Below are 18,643 nucleotides of genomic sequence, written 5' to 3' on the forward strand. Positions count from 1 at the left end.
CGTCCTGTAAGACTGGTTTATGCCACCTTCAATGTAAAATAAAGCTTTCAAAGAGGTTTAAAAATGGCCTCTTTGTCCATGTTAGTCGGTATCAGAATAAAATAATGATGTATATGCAGAAAATATCAATAAAAACTTTATAACGTTACAACAACATTTCTTTTTTTGTAAAATGTCTTCATTAAGCTACATCTGTTTAGGTTTTTTCCCGCAGTACAGGGTCCCTGAATGTCACTTCGGGAAAACACCACGGAAAGGTCCGGCGTTCCCGTGTTCACGCCGTCCACGGCGCCGAACTGGGACAAGGGCAGGCTTCGGGTGGAGTTGGACTCGCCTGTTGGGGTGAAAACAAAAACCAGTTGCATCTTTTGACACCCCAAACCACAGCACCTTCCAGCCTCCATGCCACACCCTGTGAAAACAGAAAGTCCTCATGAAACCGCTCTACCTGGACCCGGGAGGCGTTTGGCTGCTGCTGACGCCACGGAAACCCTTCCGGGTGACGTGGTTGAACGGTTCCGCCATCACCAGCGGAGTCGGTTTTCTCCGAAGAAACCAGGAGTTCGTCCATCAGCCGCTGCAGAGAAGATCCGGACAGATGACCTCCTCCCTGACGGGACGCACAAATAAAACTTCAATTTAAAGGTCGTGTCACAGTCGTTTTGTATGTTTTGCACATATTGGACAAATATAAATTGGTCATACATGAATATACGTGGAAAATGTGTTGTCTTTACGTGAAATGTTCACAGATGTATAACAAAAGAACCACGCTAAAACCAGAAGAAACCACGCAAAGAACACGTAAACAAACGTAGAACATGACTCGTGCGCGATTATTGTGCTGTTTATATGCAATTCATTAGTGATTCATGCATTAATTACATAATTGGAACATGATCTCTGAGCCGTGCACACACTATAAAAGTTATACATCGGTGGTTCATGCGTGAAAAGACGTTAGACGAGCGTGGAACGGTCGTGGAAAGACACAAATCCACGTATTCATTTTGCAAAAAATCACGCACAATTGTGGACGATTTACGAAACAATTGCGTGTAAACTACGTAACAGCTCAAAAATGAATGAACATAAGGACCCGTCGCCTGAAATCCTCAACGGACTTCTGAGCACGTCGACAGGCAAGAAACACGTATGACGTACATTGAAATTTCATACATGGAAAATCAGCAAAATGTGCATAAAAGATGTGAAAATGAGTGAATTTCCAGAAAGCAGCTTTTTCCACCTATTTTTTTCTTCACTTTTTCTGTTTTGAGTTTTTAAATCTTCCAAAAAGGAGACAGGTCCACAAATAAAATAATTACTTTGCTAAAAGTTGAGTAAACTCAGAAAAAACGATTTAATGTTAAAAAAACGTCTGAATTAGATGTAAGAGTAAAAGTATTTATACAGCGAAACAAATTAAATTCTTACTTTGTCGTCTACCCTGTCTTCAATTTTGAGATTTATTTCAAACGTGTAGAACAATAAAACATAGTCCAATAAAATAAAACACAAAATAAATAAAGTCAGACTGAACACAAAAAAATACATGTTTGAAAAGTTTATTTAAACCTATCACTATACTTTTCACATATTAGTCAATGTATATAAACAAATACACAAAAATACAATAAATACACAAAAATACAAGTAATAATAATTCAATTTAAACCAAACAGGATCTTCTGATTTCTATTTTTTAAGCTTTTTAACAAATTAGCTCTCCGTGTCAGCCTACTTTCACCACATGCAGCGTCTCAAAGTGTCAACGACACAACAGAGTGATCATCTTTAATGAAGGATTTGGGTTTTTCCACAATAAAAGCACATCTACATGCACAGTAAAAGACAATGATACAAATCTTTAGGTTTATGGTTCTGACCCTTTTATCAGATCACAAATGACTTAAATGTTTCAGTTTTTCTAAAACTCCTATCAAACGTTTAGAGTGAGTTGTGACGGGGATTTTGTGTCTCACCTGTGTCAGGTAAGGAGGATCCTGCACAGGTGGAGGCGTTTTCCCTCCCAGCGATGAAGGCGACTGATGGTTTACACATTTACACGTCGGCTCCCCGAGGCTGGGACACAAAAACATGTTACTTCTGTCAATTATATTGTCATGCTTTCAAACTTTTACTCGTTTTAAAATTTTTAGAAGAGCTCATTTGTAAAAATAACCGATGAAATGTCTTAAGTTTCTTCACAAAATCTGTGTTTGAGGTGAAAGAATGGAATGTTAAAGGACCCATTAATGACTGATTTACTTTAATTTTTAATTGTAAGTTTTTATGTAAAGACAATAAACGTATTTCTTTCCTTGTTTGTGGATTTTTCTCCATAGAATGGCAAAGGTTATCTATAAAAAGGCTTTTTTTCTACTTTCCGAGTCAAAGTGTGCCCGTTTCAGTTTAATTTCATTTAAGAGATGCTGAAAACAAAGCTCACAAAAACCTAAAGTTATCTTGGCTAAAAAGGTTCAGAGAGCTAAAAGAACAAAGTTAAAACTTTCAAATGGAAACTAAAAACAAAATTTGTTAATGGAAGCTAAAAATAAAGACATAAAACATCGCTGAAGAGTACTTAAATGCTCAAATTAAATCATGAAACTGTTGATTAAAGTGCTACATCAATTAAAAAACATTATAAATGCTGCAGAATGCCAACAATAAATGACAATAAGCTGCTAAACGTAGCTCCGTTACAGGTTTTATCAGCTAAACAAACTAAAAGAGTATCGAGAAAAGCATTGAAAATATAAATAAAAAGTTAAATTTACCGTACTGTTAAAAAAACGTCTGTTCTAAACTAATTAAAATAAACGTATGACGTCAAATATAGTATTTGCCCGTCATCATCAGGAAATGCCACAAGAACTCGTTAAAAGCAGTTTTTTTTTTAAAAAGCTGAACCGCTATAGATGCTAAAATTACCTCAAGCATTTGACACAAAAAAGCAGCAAATCAAGAACGATCACAGGATTTTATGAAAAGGAAATCAATAAGCCGTTCCTGCAGATCAAATGCATTATTAGCTAAATAAGGTGGATGCAGAAAAAAACACAAAGGATTTAAAGCTTCCTCTGATTTTAGCTGTGGACTTAAAAAAAACAAAAGCCAAAATTTATAGCAGAAATCATTTGAATGTTTTGACTTTGGATGCATTTTATTCTAAAAACTCTTCAGACATAGTTGCGTCTTAATCGTCTTCTCATCTGGATGCTAGTTGAGGTTATTTCAACCTAAAAGAGAATTTGCTTCATCTGCGGGTTACTGTGTAGCGTGAAACCTCACGCCGTCTGCCGTTTTGCTTCACCTCTCACTGGTCTTCTGCCTCAGAGCTTCGGGAGCTCTTCCCTGGTTCAGATGTAGAAGCTGCAGCTCCTGCCTCTGATTTTCACACACCTGGACAATGCAAACAAAAAAAAATGTTGTTACGGAGCCCCTAAAAAATATTGAAGGAGAAAAAAAATTCAAATAGAGTTAAAGTAAAATATGTCCAACACAAGAGGCCTTCAGCTCTCATCTGTCTGCCCAGCTGTTGGACAGGACAATTAAAAAAAAAAAAATTTCAACAAAAAAAACAGACAACTAACAGGTGTGCACCAGTTACTAACAGGTGCGTAGTAGGAACTGGTTCGCACCAGTTAGTAACTGGTTCCCACCTGCTACAGGTGTGCACCAGTTACTAACAGGTGCGTAGTAGGAACTGGTTCGCACCAGTTAGTAACTGGTTCCCACCTGCTACAGGTGTGCACCAGTTACTAACAGGTGCGTAGTAGGAACTGGTTCGCACCAGTTAGTAACTGGTTCCCACCTGCTACAGGTGTGCACCAGTTACTAACAGGTGCGTAGTAGGAACTGGTTCGCACCAGTTAGTAACTGGTTCCCACCTGCTACAGGTGTGCACCAGTTACTAACAGGTATGCAGTAGGAACTGGTTCACATGTAGCAGGTGGGAACTGGTTCCCACCTGCTACAGGTGTGCACCAGTAACTAACAGGTATGCAGTAGGAACTGGTTCACATGTAGCAGGTCGGAACTGGTTCCCACGCACCTGTTACTAACTGGTGTGCACCAGTTAGTAACTGGTTCCCACCTGCTACAGGTGTGCACCAGTTACTAACAGGTGCGCAGTAGGAACTGGTCCGCACCAGTTAGTAACTGGTGGGAACCAGCAGGTGGGAACCAGTTACTAACTGGTGGGAACCAGTTCCTACTGCGCACCTGTTAGTAACTGGTACACATGTAGCAGGTAGGAACTGGTGCCCACCTGCTACAGGTGGGCACCAGTTACTAACAGGTGCGCAGAAGGAACTGGTTCCCACCTGCTACAGGTGGGCACCAGTTAGCAACACACCTTTTTTTTAATTACTTTAATTTTTCTTCTTGAATGTCCCTTTGGGGGCTCCGTAGGCTGCTTTTGGTTTGTGCAAGGAGAATCTTTTGGGAACATTTCCTGACTGTGGTGCTCAAACCTGTCAAAGGTGTTTTTTTTTAGGAACAAATCAGATGTTTTCTTCATGAATGTGTCATGACGGGATAATAATGGATGATTTTAACTGAAACTTTTGAACAACGTTGACTTTCTTTTTCAGAAAGTTTAGAGTAAAATCAAAACAATATCTAAGCCATCCAAAATGAGTTGAGCTAACTTTTAACCGCCTCTGTCCGTGACACAGACTGGAGCAGCAGAAGACCTGCAGGCAGGAAAAATGCTGCTGAACCAGAATTTCCCCTCAGACACGGGAATGAGGAATGAGGAAGCCGCCCTGTGGCCTGATGCGGGACATCTCCTTTGTTTTAAAGTGAATTAGGAAGCTGATTGTTTCTGATAGTGTGTTTTCGTGCGTCTTCTGTTAATGGGTTACCTGCCTGAGGCAGTGGAGTTCTGCCATGATGCGCTCCTGTTTGGACCGGCACAGATCCAGCAGCTCATCTTTCCAGCTGTCGCCCTCTCCTGGTGAAAACAGGCACAACAGTTCCCTTCAGATTTAGGCAGAGAAGGACCTGTTCCGTGAGTCCCATATCCACCTGTCCACCTTGATAATCTGACAAAAGTCCCTCTAAAAACAGTTCTGTCTTTTCTCTGAATGGATCAATGTTTTGGGAAGGAAACGCCTCATTAAGACACACAGTCTGTACGGTTTTTTTCTGATTTTCTCTGTTTTAGAGCCGTTTCCTGATGGGATAAAGCATAACGTTCTGACCCTGTTGCCTTTTTTACAGTTGGAAAAAAGATAGTTTAGTTTTTTATAAAATAAGGGTTAATGTGTGCACATTGGTGGTCACTTTGTATTAGCTGGTTGTTCCCCACACTAGTAGTAATGGTTTGGGAGGGAGCACGTGATGCTGTAGTATCGCGAGAGCCGACGAGAGGAGTGTGGTGAGTTTACTTGGCGGCGCGTAAGTTGTGAACAAACATTTTTGATTTATTTAATTACACCGCCATATTTAAATAATCCAGAAAGTTTAAAAAATAAAAATCTGAAAAAGTTTGTCAAGCATTTGCCAGCCTGGATGACCTGGAGGACCTGGAGGATCTGGAGAATTACATCGACGAGTGTTTCAATACCTGCCTCATGAAGAAATCCAACACCGCCACTCCGTCCACCAAACGCAACCGTCCCGAAGACTCCCCGGGGGCTGCCTCCTCCCCAGGCAGCAACATGAGTGATATCCTGGATTCAATTGATAAAAGGCTCTCCAGCCTTGATTGCCGTTTAAATCTGCTGGAGATCCTCCATAAGGAATTCCAAGGTCTGCGAGAGTCTCTGGAGTTCAGCCAACAGCAGGTGCAGGAGCTCGCAGCGGAGAACCAGGCCCTCAGAGAGACCGTGAAGATCTTGGGCCACGACACCGCCCGTCTCTCTGAGGAAAACCGATCCATCAAGGAAACCCTCCTGGATCTTCAGGCGAGGAGCATGAGGGACAATCTAGTGTTCGCAGGGATTCCAGAAGAGGCAGGGGAAGTCCCGGAGAACATTGTTAAGTCCTTTATAGAGGTCCACCTGAAACTCCCCAAGGAAGAAGTCCAGAAGATCTCCTTCCACAGGGTTCACCGGCTCGGAGGAAAGAGGCCGGACAATCAGCGTCCCCGTCCTATTGTTGCTAAATTTGAACATTATAAACAAAAGGTGCTGGTAAAAAGCAGAGGGCGAGAGCTGAAAGACACACAATACAGCGTGAATGATCAGTTTCCAGGCGAGATCCTCCGCCGGCGGAAAATCCTCTTCCCGCTGAGGAGGAAGCACCTGTCTGCTGGAGCACGCGCGGTGGTTGCCGTTGATAAACTTTTTGTGAATGGCAAGCTGTTCCGGGACCCAGAGGTAACACCCTGGCTGTGCTGAAGGCTTTCAGAGGCGCACTGACATCTGCGCTGCCCAGAAGAAACCCGCAAACTTATTTAACTAGGAAATAATCGGATCATCAATAATCCACACCTCTCAGGAAAAGTGTTTTTTCTTTCTCTCACATTCATGTTTCTGTTGTTGTTTCGTTGTTTTTGTTTTTTCTCTTTCCCTCTCTCTTTTCTCTTGTCCCCCCCCCCTTCCCATCTCCTCATATGTGAATCAGGTAAAGTCAACGCAACCACGGTGAGTATTTATTTATGCACGGAACGGGCGCGCGCGCATACTAGCGCACATAAGAGCATGCTCACGCGATCCCGCACACACACGTTGATAAACTGCAAAAACCTCACTTAGGCTCACACAGGACGCACATAACATGCAGCTCATAGCCAAGACACGTTCACCCACAACGCATAGCGCTTGTCAGTGTAGCAGGTACGCACAGCGGGCACGCGCACACGGACGGGCACACGCACTATTTAGCCTTGCACTCTCCCGGTTAGAACAGCTATGAACAGTCTTAACATCGTTAGCTGGAATGTGCGTGGACTTGGTTCTGGGCCAAAGAGATTGAAAGTGTTAAATCACCTGAATGATCTTAAAGCAGATATAGCTCTGCTGCAGGAGACCCATTTATCTTTATCAGCTGGTCATCTCCTGTGCTGTTCCCAGTATCCAGCTATGTATTCTGCCAGTTTCAACTCCAAACAAAGAGGGGTTGCAGTTTTGATTAATAAAAATGTTACATTTACTCATAAGGATACAGTTACTGACCCAGAAGGCAGATTTGTAATCATTAATATATCCATTCAGAATAAAGACTTTTGCATCGCCAGCATCTATGGTCCTAATGTTGACGACTCTTCCTTCTTTCACAGATTCTTCACCTCACTCTCAGTTCACTCTGACTCCACAATCATTATAGGAGGAGACGTCAACCTTGTTTTGGACCCTGAACTTGACAGACTCAGCACAGCAGCAAACCAGCGTACATGGCAGTCTGCAAGTATTCTAAAGCAGTACATGAATGATCTGGGTCTCTGCGACGCTTGGCGCTCATGTCATCCAAGCACTAAGGGGTTCACCTTTTTTTCTCCAGTTCACCATTCACAATCTCGTTTAGATTATTTATTAGTCAGTAACTCCCTTTTGAAAGAAATTAAAAGTTCCAACATTCATCCAATTATTATCAGTGACCATGCACCAGTTTCTGTTACTATTTCAAGGGAAGTACCCAGACCCTCGGGTTCAACCTGGAGGTTTAATACGTCTCTGTTAAAAGACCAGGAATTTATTGAATTCTTTAAAAAAGAGTGGGCAACCTTCTTAGAATTCAACGATACTTCTGAAATATCACCAAGTATTCTTTGGGAAGCAGCAAAAGCAGTCATGAGAGGGAAAATCATCTCTTATTCAACGCATAAAAAACGCAAGGAGAAAGCAGATTTATTAGAATTAGGAAATAAAATAAAAACTCTGGAGACTGCTTATGCTGCTTCTGCACAGGAACACATACTGGGGGACCTGAAAAATTTAAAGCTGCAGTTAAATGACATCATCAATAAACAAACACAATTCCAGATACAAAGGCTTCGACTGGAAAGATATGAAAACTCAAATAAATCTGGCAAATTTCTAGCTAATCAGCTTAAAATTAATAAAGAAAAATCAACAATCACTTCGATTATGGACCAAACAGGGAATGTCACCCATGACCCGGTAAAAATTAATAATGCGTTTAAAGACTTTTATCAAAACTTATACACTCCACAGATCAATCCATCAGAACAAAGCATCAACTCATTTCTCAACAATATAAACCTGCCCAGGTTAAACGAAGATCAAATCACAAATTTAGACTCTCCGCTCTCGTTGTCTGAGCTTCATGAAGCTCTGTTACTTATGCCTAACAGCAAAGCACCAGGACCCGACGGCTTTCCTGCAGAGTTTTATAAGGAATTCTGGGAACAACTGGCACCAACGTTTTATAAAACGGTAAAATTTATCAATGAAAGCCAATCTCTACCACCTAACATGAACTCTGCCAACATTATCCTTCTTCTAAAACCAGACAAAGACCCCACGAGTCCTTCAAGCTATCGCCCTATTTCTTTAATTAATGCAGATGTAAAAATTATCTGCAAAGCACTAGCACAGAGAATAGAAAAAGTCACTCCTCACATAATTGACTTTGATCAAACTGGATTCATCAAAGGCAGACACTCGGATGACAATGTCCGCAGACTCGTTAACATAATAGACTTTGCCACCATCAAAAACCAGGAAATGACTATACTATCACTGGATGCTGAAAAAGCCTTTGATAGAGTAAATTGGAAGTTCCTCATTGCTGCCCTCCATAAGTTTGGGTTTGGAGAATCATTCATCAATTGGATCAAAATATTATATCACAACCCCAATGCATCAGTTAGAACTAATAAACAGACTTCCAACAGGTTTTTTCTTGGAAGAGGAACTAGACAGGGTTGCCCACTCTCCCCCTCTCTTTTTGCAATATTTATCGAGCCTCTAGCTGCAGCAATAAGACAGAATGAGAGTATTAAAGGAATTAAAACCAAACACAGCCATCATAAAATTAGTCTCTATGCAGATGACATATTACTGTTTTTAAGTAATATACATTCTGTAAATGAAACGGCAACAATCATTAATGAATTCTCTTCTATATCAGACTATTCCATTAATTGGAATAAATCTGTTTTATTACCACTGAACAGTAATGCGGAGCAAGGACTCACAATACCAGTTAAATCAGGCAATATAAAATATCTAGGTATTTATTTTTCCCCCAAAATATCAGAACTGGTGCTGCTAAACTACACCCCATTACTGAAAAACATACAGGACGACCTAACACGCTGGACCAACCTGCCTTTGTCCCTTATGGGCAAGGTAGCCACGGTTAAAATGAAAATCTTACCCAAAGTTAATTATCTCTTCTCAATGATTCCCACACAACCGCCATTAAAATGGTTCAAAACATTAGACTCATCCATATCAAGCTTTCTATGGAACAATAAACCTGCAAGAATTAGTCTAAAAACTTTAAAATCTGCAAAAAGCTGTGGAGGATTAGAATTACCTAACTTCCACAATTACTTTCTTGCAAATAGATTACAATACATCTTAAAATGGTTAAAAAATAATCCAGAAACCAACTCATGGTTAGACTTGGAACAGGCGTTATGTGGAAAGATCAACCTGTCAGATCTTCCATTTATTAGTCAAATAGTTAAAAAACAGGATTGTTTCAAAAGTATTAATATAAATGCCACTTTAACAGCCTGGTGGGAATTTCTCAAAATATCAAAATCATCAATTCAACCGTGCAAAATGACACCCATCTGGAACAACCCAGACATCCTCATAAACAAAAAAATTATCCACTTCCCAGCTTGGCAAGCAGGGGGCATAAAACAACTAGAGCACATAATTATTGATAGAAGATTCATAACTCCCCAGGAACTTCAAGACAAACATGGAATATATAACTTCTTGGAATATCAGCAACTTAAATCAATTATTACTAAAAAGTTTAAATACAGAGACAACGATTTAAAGCTACCAGATGTAGTTACCACTCTGATCAATTTATCAATGAATAAAACTCTCTCCAAAATATACAAACTTTTATGTAATTTAGATAACAATATTTCACTTCCGACAACAAAATGGGATGCGGATTTGAGCATCAGCACAGATGAAAGTTTTTGGTCAGAACTTTGTCTAAACACCTTTAAAATGACAAAAAATCCAAATCTGCAGCTAATCCATTTCAAAACTCTTCACAGAATTTACTACACTGGACAGAGGATGTTCAAGATGGGTCTCAGTAACTCAGACATTTGTCAGCACTGTGACAGTAATCTACCCGACAATTACATGCATGCACTATGGTTCTGCACGCCTGTCCAGGCTCTCTGGCAGCAGGTATGTGCCGATCTATCAGTCTGGCTTAAGGTTTCAATCACAGCTTCACCGTCACTTTGTGTGCTTGGTGACATGAGTGCCATCGATGTAGAAGGAGGATTAGGCTCTATCATTTTCATAACTCTTTGCATTGCTAAAAAAACTATTTTAATAAATTGGAAAAGCAAAAAAAATATAAATATAAGTCAACACAGAAATCTGCTGCTTGATCATATCAGCTTGGAAAAAATGTCAGCCCAAAGTTCAAGTAACTTTGAAAGAATTCGGTCTCTCTGGTCTCCCATAGCTAACTCCGTGACTTAGGGGGTGGGGGGGGCATGGTCGTCGCTGCTCCTTGCCCTTCTGCCGTGGGCCGGGGTGGGGGTCGGGGCCTCCGGTGCCTGGCCGGGGGTGGTGGGGGCTCCGTTGGTCGGGGGGTCGGGTCCGGCGCCTGGGTGGGGCGGCCTGGGGCGCTGCGTGGTCCTCTGGGCTTGGGTGTGGGGGTGCGTGGTGGGGGGGGTGGGGTGGTGGTCTGGCTTGGCTTGGGGGGGTGGTCCCTTTGCCTGTGCTGGGGGGGGTTGGCGGGGGGCGCTGCTCGGGGGGGGGGCCCACCGGCGCTGGATGGGCTTCCCGTCTACACCTGGGGCTGGGATCGGCCCTTCCCTGGCTCTGGGGCGGGACGGGACAACCCTCTTGGGGCCCCCGGTCGCTCTGGGTGTCATCCGCTTCGGCTGCGGGGTCTGGGGGTGGGGTGGGATGGGGGTCTTGTCGGCCCTGTCCTGTGGGGGGGCATTCTGGGGGAGGGGGGGGGCTACTATTGGTACGGGGCAGGGGGGGTTGACGGGTCGGGGTCTCCGCTGAGGCCATCGGCGGTTTCCCCGGCCGGTTGGCTGCCTCGGTCCCGTCGAGGCCTGACCAGAGCTCTTCTAGGGCCGGCGTTTGGGGGTGGGGGCCTGGGCTTGCTCCGGGGGGGGCCGGCGCTTTCTGGCTCCCCTCTCTCTGTGTGGGGGTGGTGGTGCTGGGCCTGGGGTGTCTGCGCCTCCGGGGGTGGGGCCCCGGGGCTGGGTGGGCCTGGCCCCCTTGCTGGGGGGGGGGGGGGGGGCGGGGGACGGCTGTTTGACCACCGGGGGACAGTCTATCATCTGTCCCCAACTTACCCCCTTCCTCATATAACCTCATAATAGGGTGAGGGGGTGGGGGGCTTAGCCTGCGATGAGCCTTGGGGGGGGGGGTTTAGTAGGCAGTGACCCCCCTCCTGTGGTTGCCGTATGGAGTGGGCCCCCCCTCTTTCGGTTTTATTTGCACCTTAGACATGTAGGGCCCTTGGTAGGGGGGGTGCTTGGACATCACTGCCAGCAAGCAGCGGATGTCCTCCTAGCACCCTACCCGCCAATTTTAATCGCACCCCCCTTAGTACACACACCCCTCCCCCCTCAATATATACATCCCAACATAAACACACACACATGCACACACACACTCTCTCAAACACACATACACGCACACACATTTTGCAAGGAAGGTGGGACCTAGGACCATCTGTCCCCTGCCTCTTCCCTGGTGGGGGGTACGGGCCCCTTTGCAACGGCGGCTGTGTCCCCGGGTGCTGGCTTCCTGGGCCCGGCGGTGCTCTCTCCGCGCGGTGGGGGGGTTCACATTACATCTGAGCCGGGGGTGTTCGTGTCCCTGGGGGGGTGGGTTCTGGTCCTTGCTCCTGAGTGCTGGGCCCCGCCAAATTTCCAACTGTGGCCGAGCCTGGTCGGGCCATATTTACAACACCCCTTGTGGGCCCTCTTTTTTCCCCGGGGTTCCCCCCTCCTGGGCGGGGGCGGCGGGCCCCTGCCTCGCTCCTCCCTGGACCAACCGTGGGCCGGGCGGATGGCTGCCTGGAGTGCGGAGTGGGTCTCCCTTGGGGGGTCCTGGCCCGTACCTGGGGTTGGGGCGGGGGGATGCCCGGAACTCCTGGGTGGTGGTGGGGTGCTCGTCTGGGGCTGTGGGCGTCCTTCTCCGGTGGGGCCCTGCGTTGGGTTCTCCCGGCGCGGCGGGGGGGCTGCTCTCCTGGTTGGGCTGGGGCGGCGCCCTCTTTCCCTCCATGCCTCCCTGCTCTCTGGCTCTGGGGGCCTTGCGGCGGCCCTGCTGGCCCTGGCCTGGGTGGCGGGCTTGGTCGCCCGGGCGGCGGTTGTTCCCTGCCGGTTCCCGTGTGGTGTTGGGGGGAATCCGGCTGCCGCTGCTGGTGCGGTGGGGGTCTTGGGGTGGGGATGGCTGGGCACTCTCCCTCCTTCTTTTCACGTTCCACCATCCATTTTAGAAGAACATAAACACTCACCTGAGCACAGGTGTTGGCTCAACAGACTGAATGACTGAAATATTTCACACTAGTTGGTTTTAAGGCATAAGTATGCGTGTGAACACTATCTGTTTTGTGTACATGTCGACAGGTGGACATTTTTGCAACTAACAGGTGTGTTTATAACATTTGAGTGTGTGTGTGGACAGGCTCCGCCCTTTTTTTTTTTTTTTTTTTTTTTACATTTGAACCTTACCATAATGATTAACAACCAGTAAACTTGTTGCTTTATGCTGCTTCATGGTCTTATCCCCCTTCCCCTCCTATTATCACCCCCTACCCCCCCTCTCTCTAACGTCCCTCTTTCTTCTTCCCCTCTTTCCTTTTCCGTCCGGTCCAACACCAAAGATTTTCAGACATGTTTGAAATTAATAAAGTTTGGCCTCAATTACAAAAGGGGTTTATTCAGACATACCTTTGGTTTGTCTGAAGATTAATAACCCCTCTTGTTAAAGTAAAATATGTCCAACCCAAGAGGCCCTCAGCTCTCATGTGTCTGCCTAGCTGTTGGACAGGACAAGTTAAAAAAAAAAAAAAAAAAAAAAAAAAGTAATGGTTTGCTTTAGCATAAAATGTCCACCATGTTACTTTTTTCGACCATGTAGTGTATTTATTATTCATTTGATAAGGATTTATTGGTTAATGCCCAGTTTAGATGTTCCATTAATATCATAACTATTGTTCTACCACACAGTAGAAGCAAAGTCCCCATAAACTTTGTGTGCAAACCCGGAGTCAGACCTGCAGCTGACTTTAGACGACAGACGCATCACAGGAGTCAGGACTGGGTTTGTTTACCGCTGAGAGCCACGTCTCTGTGAAGAAGCTGCAGCTCCTGCTTCAGTCGGATGATCTCCTCTCTCTGCGTGCTGCTCTGCACCGCCTGCTGCTGCACCTGATCTGTTCACATGTGCAAGAAACACTCTAACCATCACTCTGATCTCAATCCAGACTTCAAATCTAAGAATATAAAGGGTTTGTTTAGCTCAGGTCTTAAGTCTTTAGAAAGATCAAACTGATTAGTATTTATGTTATTCTTTCTATTATGATAAATACAAATAAAGTATTGTTTTTGGTGTCAATAAATTATAAACATATAGAGAAATTACACTTTTTTTTACGTTTATACCTTTTGAAAGAGGTTGATATGAGTTCCTTTCAAAATAAAAGCCCCCCTAGTACCATGTAGGATCATTTCAAAGCAGCACATGTAGTAGTGGGGGAAAAATAATAATGCCCCGTGTGTTTTACTGTAGTTGGTGCACCTCAGCTAGAAACTGAAGAGTAAGTGACCCTTACTGCAGTTTGGAAATCCTTGAAATCTCCTATGGAGTAATATTTATGCCACCACGTTGCAAACAAAACTTTCTACGTTGCAAATGAAAATATTAAATTTTGGCTTTCAAATACTTTTATGTTTGCTTTCAATTTTTATTCTTGCTTTCAAAAATGTACTTTTTGTATGTATTCTGGGTTTTACTCTGAAAGAAACGCCCCTGAATGGTTGAAAACGGCAGATTCCCGTTCGAACTGAACCGATACAAAGTCCATGTCTGCCTCTGAGCACAACGCCAGACAGAGACCCCTGATTGGTTAGAATCCGGACCAATCAGCAGCTGTTTGATGGCAGCTTTGTCACGCTAAACTGAAACTTACGAGACCAAAAATAGGAAAACAACGCAAAAATATTTTTCCTAATATCTTAAGCAAAAAAAATTTTGAGAAGAAAAACAAATTTAAAGCACAGATAAAGTATTTGAAAGCAAATATTTAATACTATCATTTGCTACTTAGAATGTTTTGTTTGCAACGTGTTGGCATAAATATCCCGCCATAATCTCCAACAATAGGAAATCCTCCTTATTATCCGGCGCCCTGTGTGAGCATTCTGGTTGTGTCCGTACATTCATGCCAAATTTGGTTCTTGTGCCAAAAAAATGCCCAATTTGTCTGAAATATCAACCAAACCGGCTCCACTATCTGTTACACCACGGAGACGGGAGTCGGGTACCTTTGAGCCATGAGGCTTCGTGTTTGGCTTCTTTGGAACGCCGTTTGTGGTCGTCCATGTCTCTCAGGAGTCTGCTCTCCTGCGAGCGGCTCTCTGTCAGGAGCGCCTCCACGTCTCGAAGGCGTCCAGAGAGGCTCAGGATCTGGGCCGCGGCCTCCGTCGCATCTTTCTCCTGGCGGATAAAAACACCACTCAGACGCACATGGGAGCTTCAGACGGATCCCAACCGAAGGTCTCATCCGGTCACCTTCAGTCTGAGCATGGAGCTCAGCTCCTCCTCTCTGGCCTGCAGGGAGCCCACCTGGGTGGACAGCGCCGTGACGGTGGAGCTGAGACTCTGGTTCTTCTCCTGGAATATGAGCAGAAGAACTGTTGCTGATGCTGTTGACATCAACCCATCTGACAAAAGAAATGTCTACGGCCGATGCGTTGGAGAGAAAAACCTCAGAGGGTCGATTGGAGCCGCTACCTCACAGTCCCGACATCTGTCTCTGATGACCCTCTGCTCCTGCTGGAGACCACAGAGCTGCTGCCTGGCCGCGCTCAGCTCCTTCTGGGCCTCCTCTTCTCGGCTTTCCACGGCCAGCATGCGCGTGGTCACGGCTCCGATCAGCTCGTTCCGTTTCTGCACCTCCTCTGTGCCAACACGGAAGAGCAAAAAGAACTTCAACAAGGGAGGAGAGGATTCTCAGTGGAGTTTGCATGTTCTCCCCGTGCATGCTACATAGATTCATGCATGGGTGTGTGATTTGTTGCCCTGCGACAGACTGGCGACCTGGTTACCCACGAGTGACCGGGATAGGCTCTGTTAGCCCCGTGACCCAGAAAGGGACAAAACGGGTTTACAAGACGAATGATGACCTTCCCTGAATTAAAAAGGACGCCATCCAGACGTCACCACCAAATCAAAGTTCAACCTGGTTTGACTGGCAATGGCTTCACGTTTTGTGCGCAGAGGCCAAAAACAGTCGTAGAAACTTGTTTTTAACAACACCGGAACCGCAGGTGAAGCTCAAAACGCACATTTGCACGTGTTTAGATAGACTTTTTATTGGGTTGAACGTACACTCCCAACACCGGTGGGAAGCTTCAAGAGGAGCGCAGGTCTTGCCGTCCCCTTGGCTCGTACACCTCAAGGCGACGTCACAAAAATGGAACGTACCATCGTCGTGTGTGAGGTATTGAGGTGTATTTGTAAGGTTAATGGAAGTTGCACACACTTATGATGCTTTTGTGCAGTGTACTTACGCCACACTCTAGTTGTTAAGTAAGGTGCGAATACTGGCTCTTTACTGACCAAGGGGAAAATGCGCTTGCACAAGGTGTGCACATGATATGCAAGTGCCCATAAGTTACAAAACACATACAACATGCCTGTGTCTCACCCTTATGTGCTGTATAAGTGCTCACTACAACCTGTTGCCTGCTGCATGTCCTTAGAACAAAATGTGCAAGAACCTTTTTCTCTCTATGGGTTCATCAAGAGCACTACGACCTTGATATATTATGTGCGGGACACCTGCGTGACCGTTTATCCACCCCCAGACAACCCGTATCCACCCCTAACGACGGTTGGCACTACGGCCTAAAAGACAGTACAAACACGATGACGTTGGGGTGGAATTGGAACCCTCACCATGTAGTCGTGCACACCTCTGCTCTAACATCCGCACCGTCTGCCGGTCTTGTTCCCAGACCTGATGCTGTTTGTGATGGGAGGTTGCCATGGCGTTCAGCTCCACCTCTCTGTCCTTCAGCTCCTCCATCAGCAGCTGGATCTCCCTCCTCTGCCTCTGGATGGTGGAGCCGCTCAGATCGTTCACGGGGAGCTTTGGGACCCAAAAGAAACAGGACAGTTTCAGAGTAAAATCAAGGAATTGGTTTTGTCTTTTAGTCATCTCAACTCAAATTCTTAGCAAACCAGGTCAGATAAAGTCAGCAGATCTGAATCAGCCTGAAATGTTTGACTGATATGCAGTCAGGTCTGATCTTACCTTTGTTTCTTGCAAACTATAAAGACTGTGAGAGTCCGGTGGATCCAAAGAAGAGCCTCTGAACCCAGGGTTTGTACTTCTGTCCATCGGCCCTGACGGCTGACCGGACCCAACGCTCCTCTGAAAAAGTATGTTTGTGCAAATTAAGATATTGAATTCAAATGTTTTTAAGGCCCCTGGAGAAATGTTTGAAACTTCAGACCTCTTCCAGTTTGAGGAGAGAGTCACTGACCTGTTTGACAGGAGTGCTGTGCCAAAGCTGAGCGGCGACGTCTGAAACAGTCATGACTGGATGGTCAGTTTCTGAAGCTCCTCCCCCATCAGAGCTGTTCTTCAAAACCTTGGACTGTTTATCTTAGGAAGTGAACTGAGTGGCCCCTCCCCTTTGCCGTTCCAAATAACAAGTTCCAGCTGGCTCCCAGAAGCCAAAATCTTTTAGACTTCTATTGAGAACTAAAAGTAGGCGGAGCCTGCTGGCCCCCCACGGCCAAAACATTTGATTGACAGATTATGTGTAGCTGCTTAAGAGTGGTAGGGGTGTGCCCTCCAACAAGCTCACTTCTGACTGGTTGCCATAGAAATGCTGGCTCTGACCCCTGAGTGACTAAATGTGATGTCATCCATAGAAAATTGTTACTTCCACCTTCAGCAACCTGCGTCCATTTCAGCAGCGATTTTACAATAGTGGCGCCACCGTGTCGGAGCCGGAAATTATCAGTAAAGCAGTGATTGGTTTGAGTGGGTCTGAGTCAACGTTCCTATGGCAACCACTCTCGCCAATCAGGCGTGAGCTTGTTGGGAGTCCACTTAAAAGTGAAAAAACAAGAATGTTCAGTCTGACCAATAGAATGACTGAGAACGGTAACAGTTGATTAATTCTCTATAGAAGTCTAGGGGATTTGGGCTTCTTGGAGCCAGCGGCTACTTCCTGTTTGGAACGCGAGGGGCGGGGTCACTCAGTCCAGTTCTCATATACCACAGGTCTGCAACCTGAGGCTCTGGAGCCACTAGTAACTCTATTATTCCTGCATCGTGGCCTTTTGATTTTGATGAAAACTGCAAACAATTTGAAATAAGTGATGGGTTTGTGGTTCAGGAATGATAGTAAAGTGTTTAATCAACTGATTTATTCTTAGAATGAGCTAAAAGCTCAAATTGTTATCATCTGCTGCACAACAGTGTGTAGTTGCTGTTCTAAACTGTATAATTACATTTACATGTTTAGATCTTTTTAAAAGGGGTTCTACACAGAGGTTGTCCAGTTTAATTTTGCCAATATAAGGAAAAAAGGATGAAGAAACCCCAAAGTCACCATGTTTGATCTTCTCATATTTTTGCACCAGGACATTTGACACCGGATGTGCTTTAATTTGAAAGGAACTTGAACGTTACTGCTGTCAAGTTAAAGTTAGAGGAAAAACAAATGACCGTGATAAATAAGTTGTTGTGAATGTTTCAAAGCTACACGTTATAAATGAGGGCTTTAATGCCACAAAGACATAAATGAAGTGTATTTTTCCAAACACTGAGGTTGAACTGGGTTAAAAACTGGACCAAATGTCTCTTAGTGTTAGAGATTGCAGACCTCTGTGATATACAGTCAACATTCATAACTAACCCGATAGAAACTGTTTTACCCTTTGACCAGAGGGAGCGGACTGCCTTTCCTTCTGAAGGTTTTCCTCTGTCAGCCATCACTTCCGTCCGTTTTCCCTCTTTTTCACCGAATTCAGCGTCCGCGTGCGACCTCACATCCAGCCTTCCTTCCCGCTCTTGTTTCAACTATTTAAAATACTTTTCTAAATAGTCCAACTATGTTAAAAAACTTCCCACAGCAAAGAATGAAGTTATTTGTCCTTCACCGGCTCCAGCTGCTCATCTTCACTTGATTTTCTAAAAGAGTCACGAAAAAAAGGGAAAAGAAGAAAAGACAATTTCATGGAGATTTAAAAAAAAAAAGAACGTTTGACGTCATCAGCGGAAACAAAACATTTATTTTCGAAAT

General features: G+C 44.7%; 1 protein-coding gene across 1 annotated transcript; it reads right to left on the reverse strand.

Moving 5' to 3' along the window:
- Nucleotides 1–2: 2 nt before the first annotated feature.
- On the reverse strand, nucleotides 3–18,611 carry ccdc62 (coiled-coil domain containing 62). The gene is made up of 13 exons (XM_004074480.5): nucleotides 18,276–18,611; nucleotides 16,871–16,911; nucleotides 16,639–16,758; nucleotides 16,281–16,473; nucleotides 15,114–15,280; nucleotides 14,892–14,993; nucleotides 14,645–14,816; nucleotides 13,432–13,533; nucleotides 4,875–4,963; nucleotides 3,320–3,408; nucleotides 1,986–2,085; nucleotides 449–610; nucleotides 3–334 (listed from the first exon to the last, which is right to left on the reverse strand). The coding sequence occupies exons 1-13, from the start codon at nucleotides 18,331–18,333 to the stop codon at nucleotides 275–277; spliced, it is 1,455 nt and encodes a 484-aa protein (XP_004074528.1). The 5' UTR covers nucleotides 18,334–18,611; the 3' UTR covers nucleotides 3–274.
- Nucleotides 18,612–18,643: the final 32 nt, after the last annotated feature.

This window comes from Oryzias latipes, chromosome 12 (genome assembly GCF_053564925.1).
Source record: "Oryzias latipes strain Hd-rR chromosome 12, Olatipes_Hd-rR_3.1".
Classification (NCBI taxonomy): Eukaryota; Metazoa; Chordata; class Actinopteri; order Beloniformes; family Adrianichthyidae; genus Oryzias; species Oryzias latipes.

Coding starts and splice junctions, on each gene's coding strand:
- ccdc62 (XM_004074480.5), bottom strand. CDS start 18,333: ATGGCTGACAGAGGAAAACCTTCAGAAGGAAAGGCAGTCCGCTCCCTC. Junction 15,281..16,280: donor GAGGTGTGCACGACTACATG/GTGAGGGTTCCA, acceptor GTGTTGGCACAG/AGGAGGTGCAGAAACGGAAC. Junction 611..1,985: donor ATCCTCCTTACCTGACACAG/GTGAGACACAAA, acceptor GCGTCCCGTCAG/GGAGGAGGTCATCTGTCCGG.